The sequence below is a fragment of the Panthera tigris genome, chromosome C1 (assembly GCF_018350195.1).
Source record: "Panthera tigris isolate Pti1 chromosome C1, P.tigris_Pti1_mat1.1, whole genome shotgun sequence".
NCBI classification, from domain to species: Eukaryota; Metazoa; Chordata; class Mammalia; order Carnivora; family Felidae; genus Panthera; species Panthera tigris.
The window spans coordinates 125,981,008-126,001,895 of record NC_056667.1 but is presented as its reverse complement, the minus strand read 5'-3'; the positions used below and the strand labels follow the sequence as shown (position 1 = coordinate 126,001,895).

Below are 20,888 nucleotides of genomic sequence, written 5' to 3'. Positions count from 1 at the left end.
ATTATTTTTATATCATGGGACATGAAAAATGCAAAAAAAAATATTTATACATGTGCATACAGTAGACCAACAACATCTTAGCCCTAGGAAACTAAAATGTTTCTGGTGTACTTCAAACACTGCAATCTTATTCTAATATTCTAACTCAGTAATGAAAACAAACATAGCAAAATTATGGCACTCCAAGCAATGTAAACCTTATAAATTTAATTTTTACCTGGGATTGTTTTTTAATGTATTTACTAAAAATTCATGTAGATCTATGCCAGTTGAATCAGTGTATTCTTGACTGGAATCTAAAAAACAACAACACAAAAACCCAGTATAAAGTTGTCTGAAAACAAATCCCTTTCCCTTTTACACATGATGCATATTTTAAACAAAATGAGATGCCCCACATGGGAAAAAACTGACAAGGAAGGAAAAGGGAATTTATGATGAACTCAAATGACCACAAGCTTTCTACTCCCAAATAATGAGCATGACAAAGATTTATATAACTGCATGTACATGCATATTCTTAATTTTTTTTCTCTCACACATGCCTGTTTAATTTACTCTGAAGTCTTTAAAGATCCTTTTATATACTCACCACAATTCTCATGATCAAAAATGCCTCAAGTGAAAAATTTGAATGAATTAAATAATTATCCATATTTAGCGCAAATTAAGACAGTTTAGTTAAGTTAGGAATATAAGTAGAGGCAATAGTTTGGAAGTAGGTAGGAATTCTAGTTCTGAAAAAGTATTTAGATTTGATCAGGTCTATCACCAAAGGCTTGCTTTCAAAATAGTTTTTCAGATATTCATGTTTACATTCTTCCCCTTAAATATAATATACTTACACTGTTCATAATACTGGCCAATGTAACTGGTTTTATAAATTAAAGAAGTATTGTCATTGACTTGTAATGCTAGATGATGAAGTTCCTTGAAATTTGTTATGAAAGATAAACATTCTGGGTTTCCAAGAATATTCTTACCGGATACTGCATATTTTGGCATCAGCTTGTTGTATCATATAGAATTAAAGAGTAATATTATTTTTAACAGACTCAAGTATTCAAATCATAGTGATTCCAGTATTTCATTATGAGAGACCAATAAGAGGTCAAGATAGTTATCTGCCTCAGTGATTTTGGCATATGTTGCAGTTTCTTTGCTGAAGCATCTTACTGATGTTCAGATTTGTGTTATGCCATTTTGCCCAGATGAGCAAATTATTTTAACATCCCTTAAGTCTGTTCTGTTATCATTTTTACTAGAGATATATTATACATAAAGTTTCAAGGGATAAAGGATGGAATTATTGACAGTAAAATTAAAATTTTGTTTGAAAACAAATAAATTGCAAACCTCTTGATAACATTTTTCTGGGTAACTTATCACTGGCTTTTTCTTTTTCTGCTTCATCTTTTGAGGGCTTCTCCTCTTTTTCAAATGATTGCGTTAACTGGATCTGAATTTTCTCCTGTTGGAAGGCAAAATCAGTTATAAATGAAAATATAAAGCAATTCAGCTAATACCACACATTTATATTTTTTGAGTAACACAAAACTGTATGGAGGAGAAAAAGGATAAAGATTTTTATGTTAACTAATTAGATTCTTCATACTGGAATACAACTTAATATTTTACCACTTATATCAAAGTCTTGATAAAAAATGTTAAAATTAATGTTTTGAGTTGAATGTATCAATTTAAACATGTCCTCAAAATTACTTTACAGAACATAAGATATTTTCTATGTTACTCTGAATATATCTACTTGTAAAACCCTTGGAGGGTCAGAAGCAAGGTCTTCTTAGCCTATTTTTGTACTGGAGATGCCACTGCCAAACAAAAGAATAATGATCATCAATCATGACAATAAGAACAAGTGAGCATCAAGCCAACACTTAACAAAAAAATAGTTTTTTGAGTATCCTTTATAATCTCACACTCTTCCATTCTCTTGCCATATAAAAATGTAAGTACAGATTTTCCAAAACCAAATCCACACATCTGATTATTTTCTATTTATGAATGACGTATTACTGTTCCTCTTTCAATCACCACCATGTTTTAGAAAGGTTTCAAACAAGACTGTTTTCCTTCTGGATATGTAATATTTAACCCTGTGAAGTAATCATATTCTATAAAATAGAAAAAGAGAAAGAATTCTACATTCCATTTCAAAAATAATAACATTAAATGTAATTTCAGAGCCCAAAGAAATTACTGGAAATTAATTCACATAGCCTAAAAAGGCAAAAAAAAAAAAAAAAAAAAAAAAAAAAAGTCACAAATCTCTGTTTATTCAAGCCAAGTCATAAAGGTAGAATAATTTCCAGACCATTTCTACTAAAGACAGAGGTATGACCTTTTTGTAGACTAAATGATACTATTATTTATTGATGAAAAACACTGATCAATTACTTCACTTTTCTGGGTGATGGTTGCCATGGAAATAGGTGTAATAAATCAACATCAAAAAGGGTATAAATTTCAGGAGTTGAACTTGCAGTCACAAGAATTTTATTAACCTTTTTTTACCCATGTAATTTTTTTGGAAAGAATATTTGACAGAATTTCTGGTCAAATATATATATGTACTTTTCCTATAGGGTTGCTGACTGTTATTTTTATCTTTGTTCTTCTGCTTCCTATTTCATCTCACTTCAAATTTGGGCTTAGAATATAGGGCACAAGCTCTGGACTACCAATTTTTACTAGAATGATGAACATCTGCTTTATGCCCTCCTTTGTCTTGCTTACCAAACTTCATATATTAATCAACTTCATACATTCATCAATTGGTAAAAGTCATTCTTTTCACTATGACTCATTTTCTTATCCACTTTCCTTATTCTATTCCTAAATGTAAAACAGATATTTAAAAATGAATCCCAGAGCTATGTTTCAGAAGTAGAATATTACAGAAGTTTCCCTGACTTATAGATTTTACTCCTATCTCAAGAATAACCTATAGAATCCAGTTGGAAGATTTCACATTTAGGCCTTCACTAAAAGCAGCTTCCACTGAGTATCAGATTTCATTTCTAAATTCCCTTCCCAAAGCCCTACATTTTAATTACAGATATTAAACTATTTTATCATGATGAACTGTATTTAAAAATACGGTAGGCTTCACACACCAAGGCCTTGCTTTCAGTTGGTACCAAGGCCTTGTTTTTAGTAGCAAATCAACAAGACATATTTAAAAACCCAGTAGTCCTTTTAAACGAACTCTTCTGACTATAAATAATTGGAAGGATAGCAACATCTCCACAGGAAGCTGTAATGCCTTTACTCTTCATTCTGTCATTGACATCTGTTATTGAGGTCACTTCCCTCTCATAAGCTCTCATCAGACACAAGTGACATCTCTTTTTTAATTGCCTCTCAACCTTTTGACTAATGAGTTTTATTCCAGATTAATTCCTCAAAAATCACATTCTGAAGCAGGCATTATTAGTTGGAAAGTGTCTCTACTACCAAGAATTAGATACCAGCACATTTCATGGGAAATAGTTTATTTTCTAATTCTCGTTCAGGTGCAATTGTTAAGTCAAGGCTTGGAAAAAGAGGACTTTCTACTAAAAGGAATATCTTTTGCTCTGAGAGAACAATAATGGGTTATTACCTGAAAATAAAGAATTTATTGTATCCAAGAGAAACTGAGAAAGAATCTAGTAAGTGGAATACTGAACTCTGGCATAAATACTTTATTCATCATTCATATGCTATAACTTAGTTTCTGAACTTTATATAAACAGAAAAACTGTGATAAAAATGTATACATTAATATATAATGTACACTCTTGATATTAATTTTTTCACATGAATTTTCACTAGATATATTTATGTAGCACTATGAGAATTTTCCCTCCACTATTTTTCAGATCAGGTTAAAATGTACAAAGATCACCTTATCCTTTTTCTCATCAAGTATGCACTTTTTCTGTATTAACAGTCTAATTATGAATGACCCTTTTCATTTCCTCAATATCCTTGGACTAATTCCAGGAGGCTAAGATGGTGTAACATTTTGGCCAACAGAATGAAAAAATGAATTTTCAAAAAAATTACAATATCCACCGCTCCACCTTGTACAGGTGTATTCTTCACTCTTACTTGTACAAAATAACTTTTAAAATTGCTATTTCAAAAACAATTTCATTGATTTCTTCCAAAGTATACCATAACTCTCTAGCCTTATTAACAACCATGTAAAAGCCAAAGGTTAACATTTAAAACATGTTGTCTAGGCAATAGTTCTTAAGAAAACATTTGATTGTGTTTCTGCTTCTTGCTAGAAAGTTCATTATTACTAAAGCATATCTATTTTATAGAATAAATACATAGAGCTATCTTTTATCTATGTAGTTAAATCTTCAATAAAAATCATACAATTTAAACACTATGTTCCTGACACTTGAACAAATTTCAAAGGAAACTAATTTTTATACATTCTTCGTCGACAATAAATAATTTATTTTCAAAACCTTCCTTTTCTTGTATTTTGGAAACAAAGAAGTGAAGTGGTTTTAAAAAACCCAACATGTTCTAAATATGTGACAACTATCATATCTATAATAGGCTTTTGAGGGCATCAGCTTCTAAATCAAGGCAAAGTATAACAATCTTTTTTTTTTCTTTTGAATTAACGTACAACTGGCATTCATTTAAAAAAAAAAAAGGTTGTACAACCTATCATGTCCTTTCCCCCCCCCTTTCCTTGTTTTAGTCACAGTTTCTTAAATAACCAAACAGTTGCTTCAATTCTTTGAAAATTATTATTGATACAGAACGGGATATCAGGCTGCTCAAACTCTTAAGAAGTAGAACAAATCACCAACAGGCAAAGTTATCACACTGATAAAAACATTGGTAAAGCGTCCTAAATTATTTAGGGATAAATGTCCAAAGGTAACATGAGACAAAGATCAATGCATGGCTAAGATTATCAGAAAAGTAAAGTCATAGCATTAAAAAGAATATATAAAAGGCAAACTGAACCATTTGCTTGAACCTCAGTTGTTTAATATTTTACAGGCACAGACAGAAGAGAAATTAGAAGTATTAAACTATTATGGCCAACCTAACTAGAAAACTGGCTTCAGCATGCATTCAGGTTAATAAGTAAAATAATATATCAAGCCAAAGTCTTGGGTAGTCTCCTCTTCACACACAAGCAGTAAGTGTTTAACAAATTTATAAAAGCCAAAATAAAAAGGGCAAATTTTATCACAGTTATGTTCAGTAGAAGTACTACTTAATATTTTATAACTTTTCAATAATAATTTATAATCCCTTAAAGTCATCTTCCCAGTTAATTATATAATCCCTAATTTTTTCCAGAGAGAAACCACTGCACCAAGCCTCAGACTGAAGCAATGAGGTTTTCCCGACTTTTTATCTGTATCTTTGGTGGTACTATGAAATTAGCTTCACTCATTTAAAATAAAGCAAATGAAAACACATACATAATGCACACACATGCATATACAACTTTTATTTAACCTTATGAAAAAATACTCTCCAGGAAGCAGGTTATTGTACCATGCCTTTAAATAACAATTTTTTGTTTTTGTTTTTCTTTTTTCTTTTCTTTTTTTTTTTTTTTTTTTTTACCTGGTTCTCCTGTGATATCTCTGCTGTAGGGGGTGGTGGAGATTCTTCACACACTGCAAGGCTCCGAACTAGCTTTAACTTTGAGCTCGACTAAAGAGAAGTATTTAAAATTAACACTACATTTCACAAATCTAGGGCATATCCAAAAGCCCCCTAGAGTTAAAGTTTCTTTATAGCTTCTGCCATGTATAGAAGTAGGTGAAATGCGCAAGTTAAATATATCATTAAATACCACTAAAACCCTTTGTTAAGAGGGAAAACAAATATAGTTTTGAAAACTACAGCAATAGCAAGAATGGGACTAATTCCAATTTCAAAAACCAAAGAATGGTGAGAAAGCCATTTTCTCTATAGATAGAGAACCATTAAAGATATAAAAGCAATGCACAAAAGCGACTAGGCAAGACAAAAACCCCAAATGAAACAAAATAAGCTTTCTGCCCCAAACAAAATATGACAAAACTAAACTGAATGCAGCGCTGTATGAAAACAAGGATTCATCAAGCATGAAGGAAGGCCCTTGGCATGCCAGCACAAAATATATTTACTATACCTTAGACCTTTTTCCTGTCTGTCCAAAGGATTGCAATGGCCGCTGAACACACAAGAAAGATTCGTATTAAATTTCACACTGAAACAAAATGTTTGTTGCTTAATTCATAATCCTAAACCACAGGAAACTACCTGCACAAAGTACTGGAAATGAGGAAATCAAAGTTGGTTTTAAGTAAAAAAGTACTGATTCCTCCCAGAATCACACTTATAGAAGATTCTCTAAAATCCTTCTGTGGGTATTTTGGTATTTTCTTTAAGTCAGCAAATGGCCAAAATTTCCATGTTAACTGAGTTAAATGAAACTTATAAAGTAACTAATTAGATACACTAAAATAAAATATACTTCTTAAGAATTTTATAACATATTACATTTTAGCTAAGGTGAGGAAAACATACACACACACGCACGCACACGCACACACACCTGAGTGATTTTAAGTAGCTATGCTTAGAAAAGTTTCCAAACTTACTAAGAATGCTTTAAATGCACACTGAGTCAGAGTACAACCACCAATCTACTGAGTCTTTTTAACACTATAAAGAGGCACACCACCAGTTTATTAGTGATGGAATCCTATTTGCCTGGTCCAGGGTAAGGCAAAGAAGCAGAAAGAAAAGAGGGCAGTTACAATATGCATTTCATTCAGCATGACTGGAATATCACACGACCTGGACACCCGCTGGGACAACCAGCTCTAGTTTGTGATACCAGGCTCTGGTTTGGGAAAGCAGCTGAAGTGCCTATGAAATGAAGCCAGACAGGTTTTAAACACTTTACTTCTTCTCACCTCCTCCAATCTACCTCTCAACCCCAATCCCCAATAGGTATCTATCATTCATACACATTAAAACCAGGAAGCTAGTTTGGTACCAAACATAAAACAGGTGAAAAAGTCCTTCTTAATACCTAGATTAGTATGCTTTGCATATGAAAAAAAAAAAAAAAAGCCACTATTTCATTCTTCCACCCAAAAAAGCCTTATGTAAAATCAACAGAAATGGGAATCTGGGGATTCCTGGGTGGCTCAGTTGGTTGAGCATCTGACTCTTGATTTCGGCCCACGTCATGATCTCACTGTGGTGAGACTGAACCCCGCATCGGGCCCCATGCCGGGCAAAGAGCCTGCTTAAGATTCTCTCCTACTCACTCACTCTCACTTTCTGTCTTTCTCTCTCTCAAAGAGGAAGAAGAAGAAAAAATGAGAATCTGCAGTACCAGTGTGTCCTGGTACCCATTTTGTATCCAAAGTTCTTGAAATATAAGAAGCACTATATTTTGGGGAGTTTTGACTCTGGATTACCAGAGTCATTTAGCAATAACAAAAGAAAAATAGAAAAAATAAAGAAGAAAACGGCATAGAAGTGCACACAGATGCATATGTCAGTGCTTCCTGCCTATGAGACCTTCTGCATGTCGGTACTGTCTTCTGTTTCTATTTACTTTCCTCTTTAATTTGTTCAAGAGGATTTCTAACAGTCTGTACTGATATCTAAAAGCAGAATTAAAAAAGTTATGCTACATAATGCAGTAAGGGCTTACAGGCCAAAAAGTGGGAGAAAATCAATAGATGAACACTAGAAAATCCGCATAACTAAATGAGGTCCAAGGCACTAGAAGGGAAAAGAATTTGTGACTTACCCCCCTTCTCTTAAACCCTTACAATTTTAAGCATCAGGAGTACAAAACTTTCTATTGAAAAATTAAAAAAAAATTTTTTTTTAATGTTTTATTTATTTTTGAGACAGAGAGAGACAGAGCATGAGCAGGGGAGGGGCAGAGAGAAAGGGAGACAACAGAATCCGAACCAGGCTCCACACTCTGAGCTGTCAGCACAGAGCCCCGACGCAGGGCTTAAACTCACAAACCGTGAGATCATGACCTGAGCCGAAGTCAGCTTAGCTGACTGAGCCACCCAGGCACCCCAGTCTATTGAAAAATTTTAAAAGAGATGATTAAATGGCAAGTACAAACTGTATTTCCTATGTAGAAGGGTTGACTTTAAATTTCTAGCTTTGCTTATTAGTAGGTGATCCTGGTCAAATTTTTTTCGGTTTATTCTCATCTGTATAAAAGTTCTTATGATTTGCACTAATTTTCAAGGCTCCTGAATAGGTTTGATTAAACGGCAGAGTAAAGAAGGGGCTCTGTAAAACCTAAAGCACTATATATATGTAATAGATTATTAAAAGTTAGGAACCTAGCATGTCAGAAAACCTATGTCCTATTTCTAATCACTAGACCTAAGAATTAACTTAAAAAAAATTAAGTGGGGATACTGTATGTTACCCCTACAGTAATTGTTTAGAGTTTTTATAGACTCATACATACATTCACCAGCTCAGTTTTAATTCATAAGGAACTTTTGATAACAATGAAGATAAAAAAAGAGGTAAAATTATCTCAATGTGATTTCATTTAATTTAACATGTTCTGAATTCCTGCTTGTATACAAGACATTGCCACACACTGGGCTACACAGATGAATAAAACTGTTTCTGGTCTCAGGAACCTTAGAGTCCAAGTTCAGAATTACCAAACAGTCCACCAGAACCCAAAACCTTCAGACTACTACCTGTGACAGAATACTAAAGATGGTCTCCCCATATTCCAATCCCCTGATAATTTAATCAAACTCTAACCTAAGTAAAGCTGTGAGGGGGTTTTGGAGACGTAATTAAAGTCCCAAGTCAGTCCATCTTAAGATACAGATAATCCAGCAGGGTTTGACACATTCATGAGAGCTCTTTTAAAGCTGAAAGTTTTCTTTGGTTGGGAGAAGGGCAAGTCAGAAAACAACAGGTGAGAAGGACATGACACACCAGTGTTGGCTTTGAAGATGGAGAGGCCATGGGAAGATTGCAGGCAGGCTCTAAGGAGCAGAGAGTAAGCAGCCCGTGGCTAAGAAGTCAGCAAGGAAACGTGGACCTCAAACTTAAAGCTAGCTGCAAGGAACTAAATTACACTAGCAACTGGAATGAGCTTGGAAGCAAATTCTTCCCTGAGTCTCCAGATAAGGGCCTAGGCTGGCCAACACCTTTGAGTTTGGCTTTGTGAAACCCTAAACAAAGAACTCAGCTGAACCCAACTTAGCTTCAACAGAGCTATGAGTTGGCAAGTGGATGCTACTTTTAAGCATCTAAGTTTACAGTAATATGCTATGCTGCAGTAGAAAACTAATACACTACTACATTAAATAGATTATAAAATGCCAAAGGGCCATTATTTAATAAAAATCAGTTATAACTTCACTTTAAATAGCAAAGAACTGAAATTACATAATATATACATAACAACAAAGCATAGAAAACATGTTGTGTGTATTAAAACAAACAAACAGCCTTTGTTTTATATTTTGGTATCATTTTGGCAGCCAGATTTGACTTTAAATAGGAATAAAATTATTTTAAAAATGTATCTTTTTAAGGAATATTTTTACTTTTTCCTCATTTTTTTTAAAATTAGTGAAAAATACACATAAAATTTACCATATTAGCAGTTAGGTGTACAGATCAGTAGTATTAAATGCATTCATAATGTTGTGCAACCATCACTACCATCCACATCCATAACTCTTCATCTTGTAAAACTGAAAGTTACTCTATTAAATACAACTCCTCATTCTCCTCTCCCCAGCCCCTGGCAACAACCATTCTACTTTGTCTTAATGATTCTGACTACTTTAAGTACCTCATAAGGGTGAAAGCACATAGTATTTGCCTTTTGTGACTGGATTATTTCACTTAGCATAATGACCTCAAGGTTGTAGCATGTTGCAGAATTTCCTTCCTAAGGCTGAGTAATATTCAATTTTATGTATATACCAAAACATGCTTACCCATTCATTCATCTGTTGATGGATCCATTTGAGGTGATTCAATGTTTCAGTTATTGTGAATAATGCTGCTATGAACGTGGGTGTACAAATATCTCTTCAAAATCCTTTTAATTTTTTTTTGGGGGGGGGAGGGGACTTAAAAGTGGAATTGCTGGATCACATAGTAGTTCTATTTTTAAGTTTTTGATTAACTGTTACGCCACTTTCCACTAGTGGCTGTCCCATTTTAAGTTCCCACCAAGATTGTACAAGGTTTTAATTCCCCTACATCTTGCCAAAATGTGCTTTCTGGTTTTTGATATTCATCCAAATGGGTATGAGGTAGTATCTATTGTGGTTTTGCTTTGCTTTTCCGTAATGTTTAATGATGATGTGTATCTTTTCATGCACTTATTGGCCATTCATAGATATTTAGAGAAATGTCTATTTAAGTCCTTTGCCCATTTTTGAATAGGGTTGTTTTGTACTTGTGTTTTTAGGAATTCTCTATATATTCTGGTTATTAATCACTTATCAGTACATGATTTACAATATTTTCTCCTATTCTATGGGTTGTCTGTCTACTCTGTTGACAGTGTCTTCTAATGCACAATTAAAAAGTTTTTTTATGAAATCTAACTTGTCTTTTCTTCTTTTGTTACCTGTGCCTTTGGTGTCATAGCCAAGAAATCACTGCCAAATCTAACGTCATAAAAGTAATCACCCTTCCCCCTGTTCGAGATTTTGATTCACATTCCATTTGGTATCCTGATTAGAGTAAAAGCAGTGAGAATTATGCTTTACAAACACTGCATTATTGCAACATCGTGATATGGCTTTAAATGGATTGTATACGAGAAAAAAATAACACTGGAATTAAGGCAATAACTACATATGCAAACCAAGCACATTACTCTGACACAGCCCTTAGTAAAGAGCTCTTTTGATTAAGTGATAATTGATATTGCTGCAAGCAGGTCAGTCACTGAGTTGAAGGATAAGCTTTGAATGGCTTCATTCATTTAAAAAAGTACCTCTTACTGGCCCACCATGGCCAAAGGAAGCCTCTGCTAATCTCCACCGGTGTCACTTGCAATCACTGTGCCTACAATCTTCTGATACACCTGACTGAACATCTGTTTTATCTATAAAAGATCGATCTCTCCACTGACCATGATCCTGATCAGGGTGGAGACATCTGTGTTGGCACATTTCATGGAATAGCAGAGCCTCTCAGTAAAAAAAGCAAGGCAGTTCAGGGTATAGTGGAAGATGGGTCTTCAGACCACTTTTAATTCACGGCCAACACGGCTTAACAAATCTTGATTAGCCATCCTGGAATAAGCCTCCATGGTAGTTTTTAGCTGAGAGAAGATACTTATGGCAAGAGTCATGTTAAAGCAAGATTCATCTGTCCCTAGTCTCCTCTCACCTGCTTGATAGAGATGCTGAATATCTTCCTGAGCCAATTGGTAGTATGTATGCATATGAGCTTAGCATTTTATTTTCCCCTTCCAAAACCCATCCATCTTGAGAACACTCTGGCTATCTCATCTGACTCTCATTAGCCAAGTCTCACTAATTAGGAAGCAAACTCCAGCTTTGGTCAGGGATGGCTCTTGGAGCGTCCTCAGTTTTGCAAATGCTGTAGCATTTACAAGACTCAACAAAAAGAGCTTGGGTTCACTATAAAATGCACAGAAACACAGATGCTACTTTTAGGGTAGTTGGGCAAAAATAAGCTTGGGAAAGATGACTGAGTTATCACTGCTCTGGAAAAACCACATGGAGGTAGAAGGCTGGAGGTGACTCTTGGTTATCCACTGGCTCTCCAAGTGACCTGGGCGTAGATATCTGGAAAACGGAAGGGGTGCTCAGATAAACTCTGGGAACTTTAGCTGTGACTGTTTGAGTTTTATGAATTTAACTACAAAATGGTAAGTTACTACCTTGAGCATCTCTTGCGGACTCAGGATCTTTTTTGGAAGAAATGTCAATGGGATTAACAGAGGGCACGTCTCTTCCAAGGCATTTCTTCCTCAGGTTCTTAAAGGGTGATGGTGGTGATGAATACCTCCACTGATATCCATGATATTCAAATGGAAACCCATCCAGCCTGAACCCAAACACACACACTGTCTGGGTCTGGCACCAGAAGACTAATATAGTCTTGTCTCAGATCTCAGCATCAACTCCTTTCTTGAAAATGCCACATTCTCTCTGGTAATACTGAACCACGCCAGTGGCTTTCCTCCCATTGTCTGTGGGGCCATCATCAGCGTATTGCTGCTCTGGGCTATGTGTGTTTCTGCTGGAAACACCCAATGTTCAGGGAGTCTGGCTTCACTAATCATTTGGTTGGGGTAGCTTCCACAGGTTAATGGTTGTTTTCCTTTATTAGCGTTGTTGCTTTTGTCTTAGGCATCCAACATCCTCACTGTTCAAAGTATAGTCCAATACTGATACCAGCTGGGAGGGTGTTGAGATTCAGAATCTTGGGGGTATTACCCCACACCTTCTTCAGTCTGTTTTGTGGCTATGCAGTGTTCACCCTTTGACTTCCTTAAAGTTGTCAACTTTTAATAGGTCTGGCAGCTCCAGCTCCATGGCCCTTTCTGTCTTGGGTGTGCAGATTACAGCAGGTATCCCTGGGAACTGGAGATGTCTTGGAGGTGGTGGGGCTGGGGACTGAAAAAATCCCCTTGGTGTCCTAAGAAATCAGTGCAAATCCAATGTCATGATGTTTCCCCCCTGTATTCTTCTAAGAGTTTCATAGTTTTAGCTCTTGCATTTAAGTCTTTCATTGATTTTGTGTTAATTTTTATATATGGCATTAAGTAAAGCTCCAACTTCCTTCTTTTGCATGTGGATATCCAGCTGTTCCAACACCATTTGTTGAAAAGACTATCTTTCTCCACGGTATAGGCACCCTTTTCAAAAATTATTTGACTGGAGCAACTAGGTGGCTCAGTTGGTTAGGCGTCCGACTTCGGCTCAGGTCATGATCTCATGGTTTGTGAGTCTGACCCCGCATCAGGCTCTGCTGACAGCTCAGAGCCTGAAGCCTGCTTCGGATTCTGTGTCTCCCTCTCTCTCTGCCCCTCCCCTGCTCACGCTCTCTCTCTCTCTCAAAAATAAACATTAAAAAAAAGTTGAATTCATTAAATATTAATAAAAGACAATAAAAGTATAATATACAAATCTGGAACTTAATGCAAAGAAACAAAGAGTACTTCACTGCAATTCTGGGGAGCTTAGGTCAAGAAATAAGTTTTATTTTGTATTTTACTACTAACAAAAAGAATGCTGTGTGAGAATAAAGGGACTATTCTAACAAGCCATGTTGTTGTGCTATTAGTAATAAATAATTAGTAACATGCTGATGATAATAAATATTATAGAGTATTTATTCTATAGATAGAGAATCTACCTATAGGAGATTCTATGGGTATAGAATCTACCACTAGCTAGGCTCTCACTATATACCGGGTATGTTAGATACATCCTTTATATCTTTGTTGGAGAAAAAGGAAAACAGTTAAGATCGGTATGATTTTATACAGACAGCCTTTCATTCAATCCTTTATTTTTAATATTTAAAAAAAATTTTTTTTAACGTTTATTTATTTTGAGACAGAGACAGACAGAGCATGAATGGGGGAAGGTCAGAGAGAGAGGGAGACACAGAATCCGAAACAGGCTCCAGGCTCTGAGCTGTCAGCACAGAGCCCAACATGGGGCTTGAACTCACGGACCACGAGATCATGACCTGAGCTGAAGTCGGACGCTCAACTGACTGAGCCACCCAGGCGCCCCTCATTCAATCCTTTAAACAAAAACTTCTTTACATGTTTCATCAGTTAAATAATTTAATGCCTGTTAACCTCCTGTTGGTCAATGGGGTCTGTACCTTGAGTTTTTCTGATAACCCTATTAGATTGCCATTGCTTTCTTGTCTCTTCCATGCCCCATCTTCCCTTTTTTTAAAGAAAGGCATTGGAGCTCACCTGGGGACACAAGATGTAGGTATTTTGTCTTGACTATCAAAGGGCCTGCTATAGAAACAGAGTATACTAAGCACCTACTTCAACTGATTTTGTCTGGTAAATTCACTCATATAGATCAGAAGCTGTTCATGCTCTTTGGCACATAAAGGTCTAGTTGTAAACAAAAATCAGTTCTCATTTCCTCCACAACAAAGGTTACCAACACAATCTGGACTGGCCATCTTATTGTTCAATAAATAGTTTGTTGGGAGAGGGATCATTGTTTAAACTGCTCTAAAATAGGTTTTGGATTGTGTTTATATACACATGTACACAGATGAGTACCCCTACACAAAGCATTTGTCCTGTACAAAAATACAATTAAAAAAGAATGGGGAAGTTGAATAAATAGTAAGCAGAGCACAAGATTCCTAATTTTACATTTGAAATAAATGACTACAAAAAATCAAGACAAGTAATTCACCCTAAATTTAATCTGAAAATTCTATCCCTGAGAAAAATCGAACACCAGAGGGCATATTAATCAGTTTAACAAAGAAAACCAAAGCAAACACTTCTCCCCTTCCCCCACCATTCATTAAAGATTAGTTGTAGTCGAACATTTTTCTGGATTTAGAAGCTTGACTCCTCATCACTTCAATCTTCTAATTACTATATAATCATAAAAAGTCCAATATACAACTTAGTATCTGTAATAGGAATAGCGTGTGGCAGTAGAAAAATTACTCAGCAAAAACTCTTTGCACAATTATCTGGGACCATAATCAACAGTTCAGAACCAACCCCACAGTAATTATGTAGGTAAGTTAACTTCTTGACATTAATGTACACAGATCGCTCAAATTAGCACTAAAGTATTCTTAAGAAAGTAATTCTAAAACTTCTATAAAAGATTATAACCCAAAATAAAACTCTGAATGAAGAACACAACTAACATTTTTAAAAAAGAGAGAGTCACGCCAGCAGAATTACATATAAAAGCAATGGTTAAGGAGCTCTATGAGATAGTCCACTTGTAATCATCGAAGGTAATGTCCAATGTCTGCTGTCCTCTCTCCAGTTTGATAAAATTTTTTATATGAATGCTATCTTTAACACTTTAACATAGTAGAAAACTGTAAGATGTCTTCACAGTATTACAGAAGCTACTACATCCCTTCGTTCAAAAATGACTTTTTCTAAATAAAGCACTAAGGGCATGGTCAGGAAATTAAGACTTGGGAATGGATGAAATATATGCTTCTTGAAGAAACATTTTCATTTTTCTAAGTCACTTCAAGTATTACTGGGTTGAAGCAAGACAACAGATATAAGTTTATTCAGAATGATAGACAAGGAAATAGGCAATATATTGGTTTATTCAAAATTCTTAATAGGAAACATATATAAGTTGATATACACATCTAAATTTAAGTAAATACAGTGGCTATTAAAATTAAACCTTTAGCCAGCATCTTAAAGGTACCCAAGAAAGATGAAATGTCTACTAGTATGTCATAAGGTAACTCCACAGTAAGTTAAAAGATAATTTTATATTAGCCAGATTTTTTGTAACAAGACTATTCTACTGACGCTTAACACAGTTGACTTTTTTTTACATTATAATAGGTAAAAATACAGGAAAAAACTTTTATATTTATTAATCTACTTCCATTTCTAATTTCCACTACTTAAATCTCTTCCATGTAAGTTGTTTTGACTGTAAGCCTCTTGCCAGACACCTTGCATGAAGGCATGTTGGATCTCAAAAAGTTCCAAGCAGAGTAAATATTCTCACATACAGTAAACTCTTAAAAAACATCTGAACACACTGTGAATATAGCATTCAATAGATTAATATAAGATGAATTCTCATGTTCTCTTTGTTTCTCTTCCCAATCTTTATAGTCATGATGCTGAATGGAGTATGTCAGAGACCATGTTCATTTTTGCTTACTATAGTATTTCCTTTGCATAGAATAGGCTTTCAATAAGTGTTTGGGGAATGCATGCAATTTTCCTATATTCCTATAGTATGAACTGTGCCATGATTCAACAGTGCTTACTGCCAAGGGCAACACAACACACACAGTAAGAAATGCAATAATCCAAACTGATCACTTGTTTATAAGCATGACCTGGAAGAGGGAGTATTAGGTATAAAAAAGGGACTAAAAGGAAATCTTCTACTATTTCAATAATAAGTGCAATAGAATTTTAGCAGATTTTCTCTGATTCAATCAGGATACTGGCATGCTGCCATCACAGTGTAGTGACGGCAAGCTTGGCAATTTGTTTTAAAAAGTGCTATTACTAAAAATGACTAGGAAAAGTATGTTATTTCTGCCAATTTCTTAGGTAATTACCACTTGACTATACTTAATCAGTGGGGCCTAAATGCCTTTTTATAGCTATGTGAGTTGCTTTCATTTTCTAACACATTTCTGGCATATAATGGGGAATAAACAAAGTTTCTGACTGAATGAATGAAATAACCCTTAAAGAAACTTCTTTACTTATAAGAAAAGTATATTAAAAAAATAGCCCTTTATGCTTATAAAAAAGTAGTCCTCGAGATCTTCAGGATGTAATAAGAATGACAGAATAACAATAAAATATTTTCTCCAAACTAGAATTCTTTATTCATAGGGCTAAACTAAAACAAATGAGTTAGAAATAATATTTAAGAAAGTTTTGTGGTAGATTAAAGGTCTTTCTTTCCTACTGAGATGGAAACTCTAATTGCCCCTCCCTTGAATCTGAGCTAACTTTATTCACATATGTCATCAAAAGATGACAGAAGAGACATCCTGGGACTTCTAAGCCTAGTCAAAAGAATGCTTGCAGCTGTGGTTGGCTCCTGGAACATTCTTTCTGTGATCCCTGAGTCATCACATAGTAAGTGTGACTACCCTGGGCGGCCATGCTGGAGGGGCCACAGGGAGATGCTCCCAGTTCCAGGTGAGAAGACATCTCAGCCATTCCCACCATGGTGTCAGATATGTGAGTGAAACAGTTTTGGACTTTCCAGGCCAGTCCATCTATCAGTTAAATATTGGCAAAAAACCACTTTTGTTGCCTTAGGCAACAAATTCACTAAAAATTCAGTAAGCCAAGCCCTTATGCCATCTTCCTGACTCACAAATCATGGGACATTACTAGAACATTCGGAAGTGAATACTGTAAGTACTACTTGAAATAATTTTTACCTATCTTGAATCTTTTGACCAATTCATCAATTTCCATCTATGCCTGGAATTAAAAGCCTTCTCAGTAGTTAATTCTAAATCATATATGTGTAGCAGCAAGAGCCTCAAATGAATTCGTTTTTCCCAGCAACCTCTGTTCTCAGTCATGGGTGACTGCTTCCCTTAAGGGTTGTTTTTGCCAAGAAAACTTCTACAGTTTGCAATCTTACTTATTCTTCTCTCCTTTAAGGGTTCTTAGGTTAGATCCTGAACTCTCATGATGCTAATAGGTGCAGAGGAGTACAAAAAAGTAGAAACCCAATAAAAAATGAATTGTACACATACAAATGAAAGCAATTATAAGTAAATACAAAGCAAATCAAAGATACAAGCAATTCAAAGAGCTACACTCAACAATCTAATCCAGATAGCTCAAAAAACAGCTAGTAAACACGTCCCAAAGGGTCAACTTACCCTTTTAGAATTTTGAGAGTGAGATTGGTATAAAGAGTATAATTGTATCTTGAGAATTAGTATTTGTAGTCAGAGAGAAAATCCTGTTTACCTGCAAATCAATATTGTTGTCAATACAACGTTCATTCTTCTCTGCCAAAATCTTCCCATAGTTTTCTGATTTGATAAGATTTTCAACTCTGGTTTTATCTTTCACTTCTGCCTCCAAATCCTTCATTGTTTCAGTTTCATTTTTTACAGTAACAGTATCAGACATCCTCATCAGCAAAGGTTATTTTAGAATTCTACAGGGAACTTGAAGCCTTAGCAAGAAAGAAAAAAAATTTAAATTCAGTTTGAAACATCTCTTAAATTCAGTTACTATACAATATTGACTGATGCCTTCTATGGTCCAGGAATAATGTTGGCTTTAAACAAGATAGAAGCAAAATTCCTACTTTCAAAAACTATAGAATTTAGTGGCAGACATATACACTAAAAAAGGTATACAATGAGATAAGAGCTACAGTAAGGGTATGAGGTGATTCTGAAATACATGCCACTTTTTAAAATTATTTTTCTAAAGTTCATTTATTTTTGGGGGTGGGCAGAGAGAGAGAGAGAGAGAGAGAGGCAGAGCATGAGTGGGGAGGGCCTGAGAGAGAGACAGACACAGAATGTGAAGCAGGCTCCAGGCTCTGAGCTGTCAGCACAGATCAGGACGTGGGGCTTGAACTCACCGCGAGATCATGACCTGAGCCAAAGTCAGATGCTTAACCGACTGAGCCACCCAGGGGCCCCACACACACAACTTTTAAAGGGTCTTAGGAAACATTAAGGACACAACTTTTAAAGGGTCTTAGGAAACATTAAGGAATGATCCATGTTAAGGCAATGGTTGTAGTTATAAAGGTAAATAGAGATTTACCTTTTTTTCTAAAAAGGATTTCAGGAGTATCTTCCTGTAAGAAAAATATATTTCTATTATAGCCTTCATTTAGATGCCTAAAGTTCCAAATTTTTAAAAGGAAATAATTAAAAAAAAAAAACAACCAGCAACATTCTATACAAAACACAGTTGGTAATCTGCATTAATAATCTGCATTATGAATCAAGCATTGAAAACTCTCCTGATATGTGATTCAGTGACAAACACCTATTATCAGACATTTTAGTATACAGATTCCTCAGAAAATCAAATGCGTAAGATGCCAATATATTTCATACCTTTAGTGAGTTTAAGAAAACACTTTATGCTGATACCAAATAGCAGTGCATCAGGGACAGCTGTCATTTTTGAACCTGTGAGAAATGTGACCTTGTAGAACAAAACTTGATGTAAACAACTTCTATTTTTTTTCTAGCTTTATCGAGATATAATTGACATAAAACAATGTGTAAGTTTAAGGTGCATGACATGATGATATGATACGTATATATTGTGAAATGGTTACCACAATGTATCACCTCACATAATCATAAACAAATACCTAAACAAATTTCAGAAATCCATAAACACATCTGAAAAGGTTAAAAAAAAAAAAAACCCACACAAAAAAAAACAAACAAAAAAAAGAGGGAGAAATAGATTCTAAAGTCACAGGTAGACTAAACTGAATTTTAAAAAGTTTTCCTTAGGGCACCTAGATAGCTCAGTTGATTAAGTGTCCAACTCTTGATTTTAGTTAAGGTCATGATTTCACAGTTCCTCCTGAGATTGAGACCTAGGTCGGGCTGACAGTACCTGGGATTCTCTCTCCAAAAAAAAAAAAAAAAAAAAAAGTCTTCCTTAATTATATTCCATATCAGAGTTAACTGACTTATTTTCAAAACAACAAGGTTATTAAAGGGTAGGGCATTTCTTAAAATACTCTGGCTCCCTGCTTTTCATATGTAAGATTTTAAAAGAAAAAGGGGTATGTTTTTCTTAAGTGATAAGACAGTTTACCTGATGTGTCCTATGGAATTGGGATTGTGGTGTCCCACAAAAATAAAATAAAGTAATCCAAGGTTCTTTTTCACAGTTGTCAGCCAGGATGTCAAGTGTATTGAACCATCTGGAATCTGGCAGGAGGAGTCCCATGTCCTTGTCACCACTGTAGATTCCTGGGCTGAAATGGACTGTCGTGAATCAAATATATCATACCTTTCAGTGGCCTAAAATTAAAATAAGAGAAAACATTTTAACAAAAGAGCCAAGGGGAGGAACACTACATAGTAATTTGGAAATTAAAAATGTTACTGCTGGTGAATTTACTAGTTTCTTGTCTTAAACAAAAGTCAGAATGCATACTTACAACTAATTTTCACATGTATTAGTTTGTGAGCCTAAATAAGTCACTGAGGCCACCTAGAGAGTTTAGCAGTAAAAGCAGAGGGGAGAAGAAAGTTAGGGAACTAATACATAACAAGAATTTAGTATGTGGTCAGTGTTGTAGGAGAGATATTTATGTATTTTATAAAGGAAAAAAAGTTTGTCTAAGATTGCAACCAAGAATGCTTAACTCCAAAGAGTTTTCTTCCAGAGCTCCAACTCTATGGATTTAATGGAAGACTATAATTTTGAATAATGATCACACTCTAGATTTTTAAGAGCACAAAAGAACAAAAGGCTATAATAAGTCATTTAACATTTTCAAAGAAACCCACATGGTCTGTTAAAAGTAAATGTCTAAAGGGTAGAAAGATTATTTTTAAAGACATCTGAAATGCCAAAATTCTTTAAGTGTCATCTGTTTTTAAAGTCAGTTTCATTTTATGTATTTATGCTACAAATGAATACATCATAGTAAACAAATCCCTCTAAAAATCCTATATTGCTCTTCCATTTTCCTTTGATAGTTTTGTTGTCTATTAATAAACTGAAAAGTACAATTTTAAGGTGAAACAATAGAACAAGTAAGGTGTAAGCACCAAGAGAAAGGATGCTAGTATTACCAACCATGCATCATAGAACCATTCACATCTTATACTAGCTCTTCAAAAACTATCTTGAAATAGAATAATTTAGAACCCTGATATATAAATTCACATTAGTTTACACATCTCAGTTTCACTGTCTGACTAAGGGATAACAAAAAGGAGGCAACATAAGCAAATGTAAAAGTTGTTTGCTAAATGACATTGTCCTCTCTATTTGACTGAGGTTGTTGGCCCACTAAATCAAATGAAATGTGTTTTTTTCCCCCTGCAAAAAACACAACAAAAAATACTTCAGTATGATTTTTCTAAGTTCTAACTTTTGCTCTCACAAAATGGTAGACACAAGATGGCAG

The 20,888-nt window shown here is 34.9% G+C and overlaps 1 protein-coding gene across 20 annotated transcripts in view; it reads right to left on the bottom strand.

Moving 5' to 3' along the window:
* The window catches only part of R3HDM1 (R3H domain containing 1), a 203,492-nt gene that overhangs the window by 107,174 nt on the left and 75,430 nt on the right, over positions 1-20,888 (bottom strand). For 14 of the 20 annotated variants that reach the window (XM_042994336.1, XM_042994342.1, XM_042994338.1 and 11 more), the window contains 7 exons: positions 19,562-19,770; positions 18,542-18,575; positions 17,726-17,936; positions 6,170-6,211; positions 5,617-5,706; positions 1,357-1,471; positions 218-296 (listed from right to left, as the gene is read on the bottom strand). In XM_042994336.1, coding sequence (XP_042850270.1) covers positions 218-296; positions 1,357-1,471; positions 5,617-5,706; positions 6,170-6,211; positions 17,726-17,896 — 497 coding nt within the window. In that variant the 5' untranslated portion in view covers positions 17,897-17,936; positions 18,542-18,575; positions 19,562-19,770. Of the gene's footprint in view, positions 1-217; positions 297-1,356; positions 1,472-5,616; positions 5,707-6,169; positions 6,212-17,725; positions 17,937-18,541; positions 18,576-18,840; positions 18,916-19,561; positions 19,771-20,888 lie in introns of those variants that run through there. The other 6 variants (XM_042994348.1, XM_042994352.1, XM_042994335.1 and 3 more) reach the window with 5 other exon arrangements.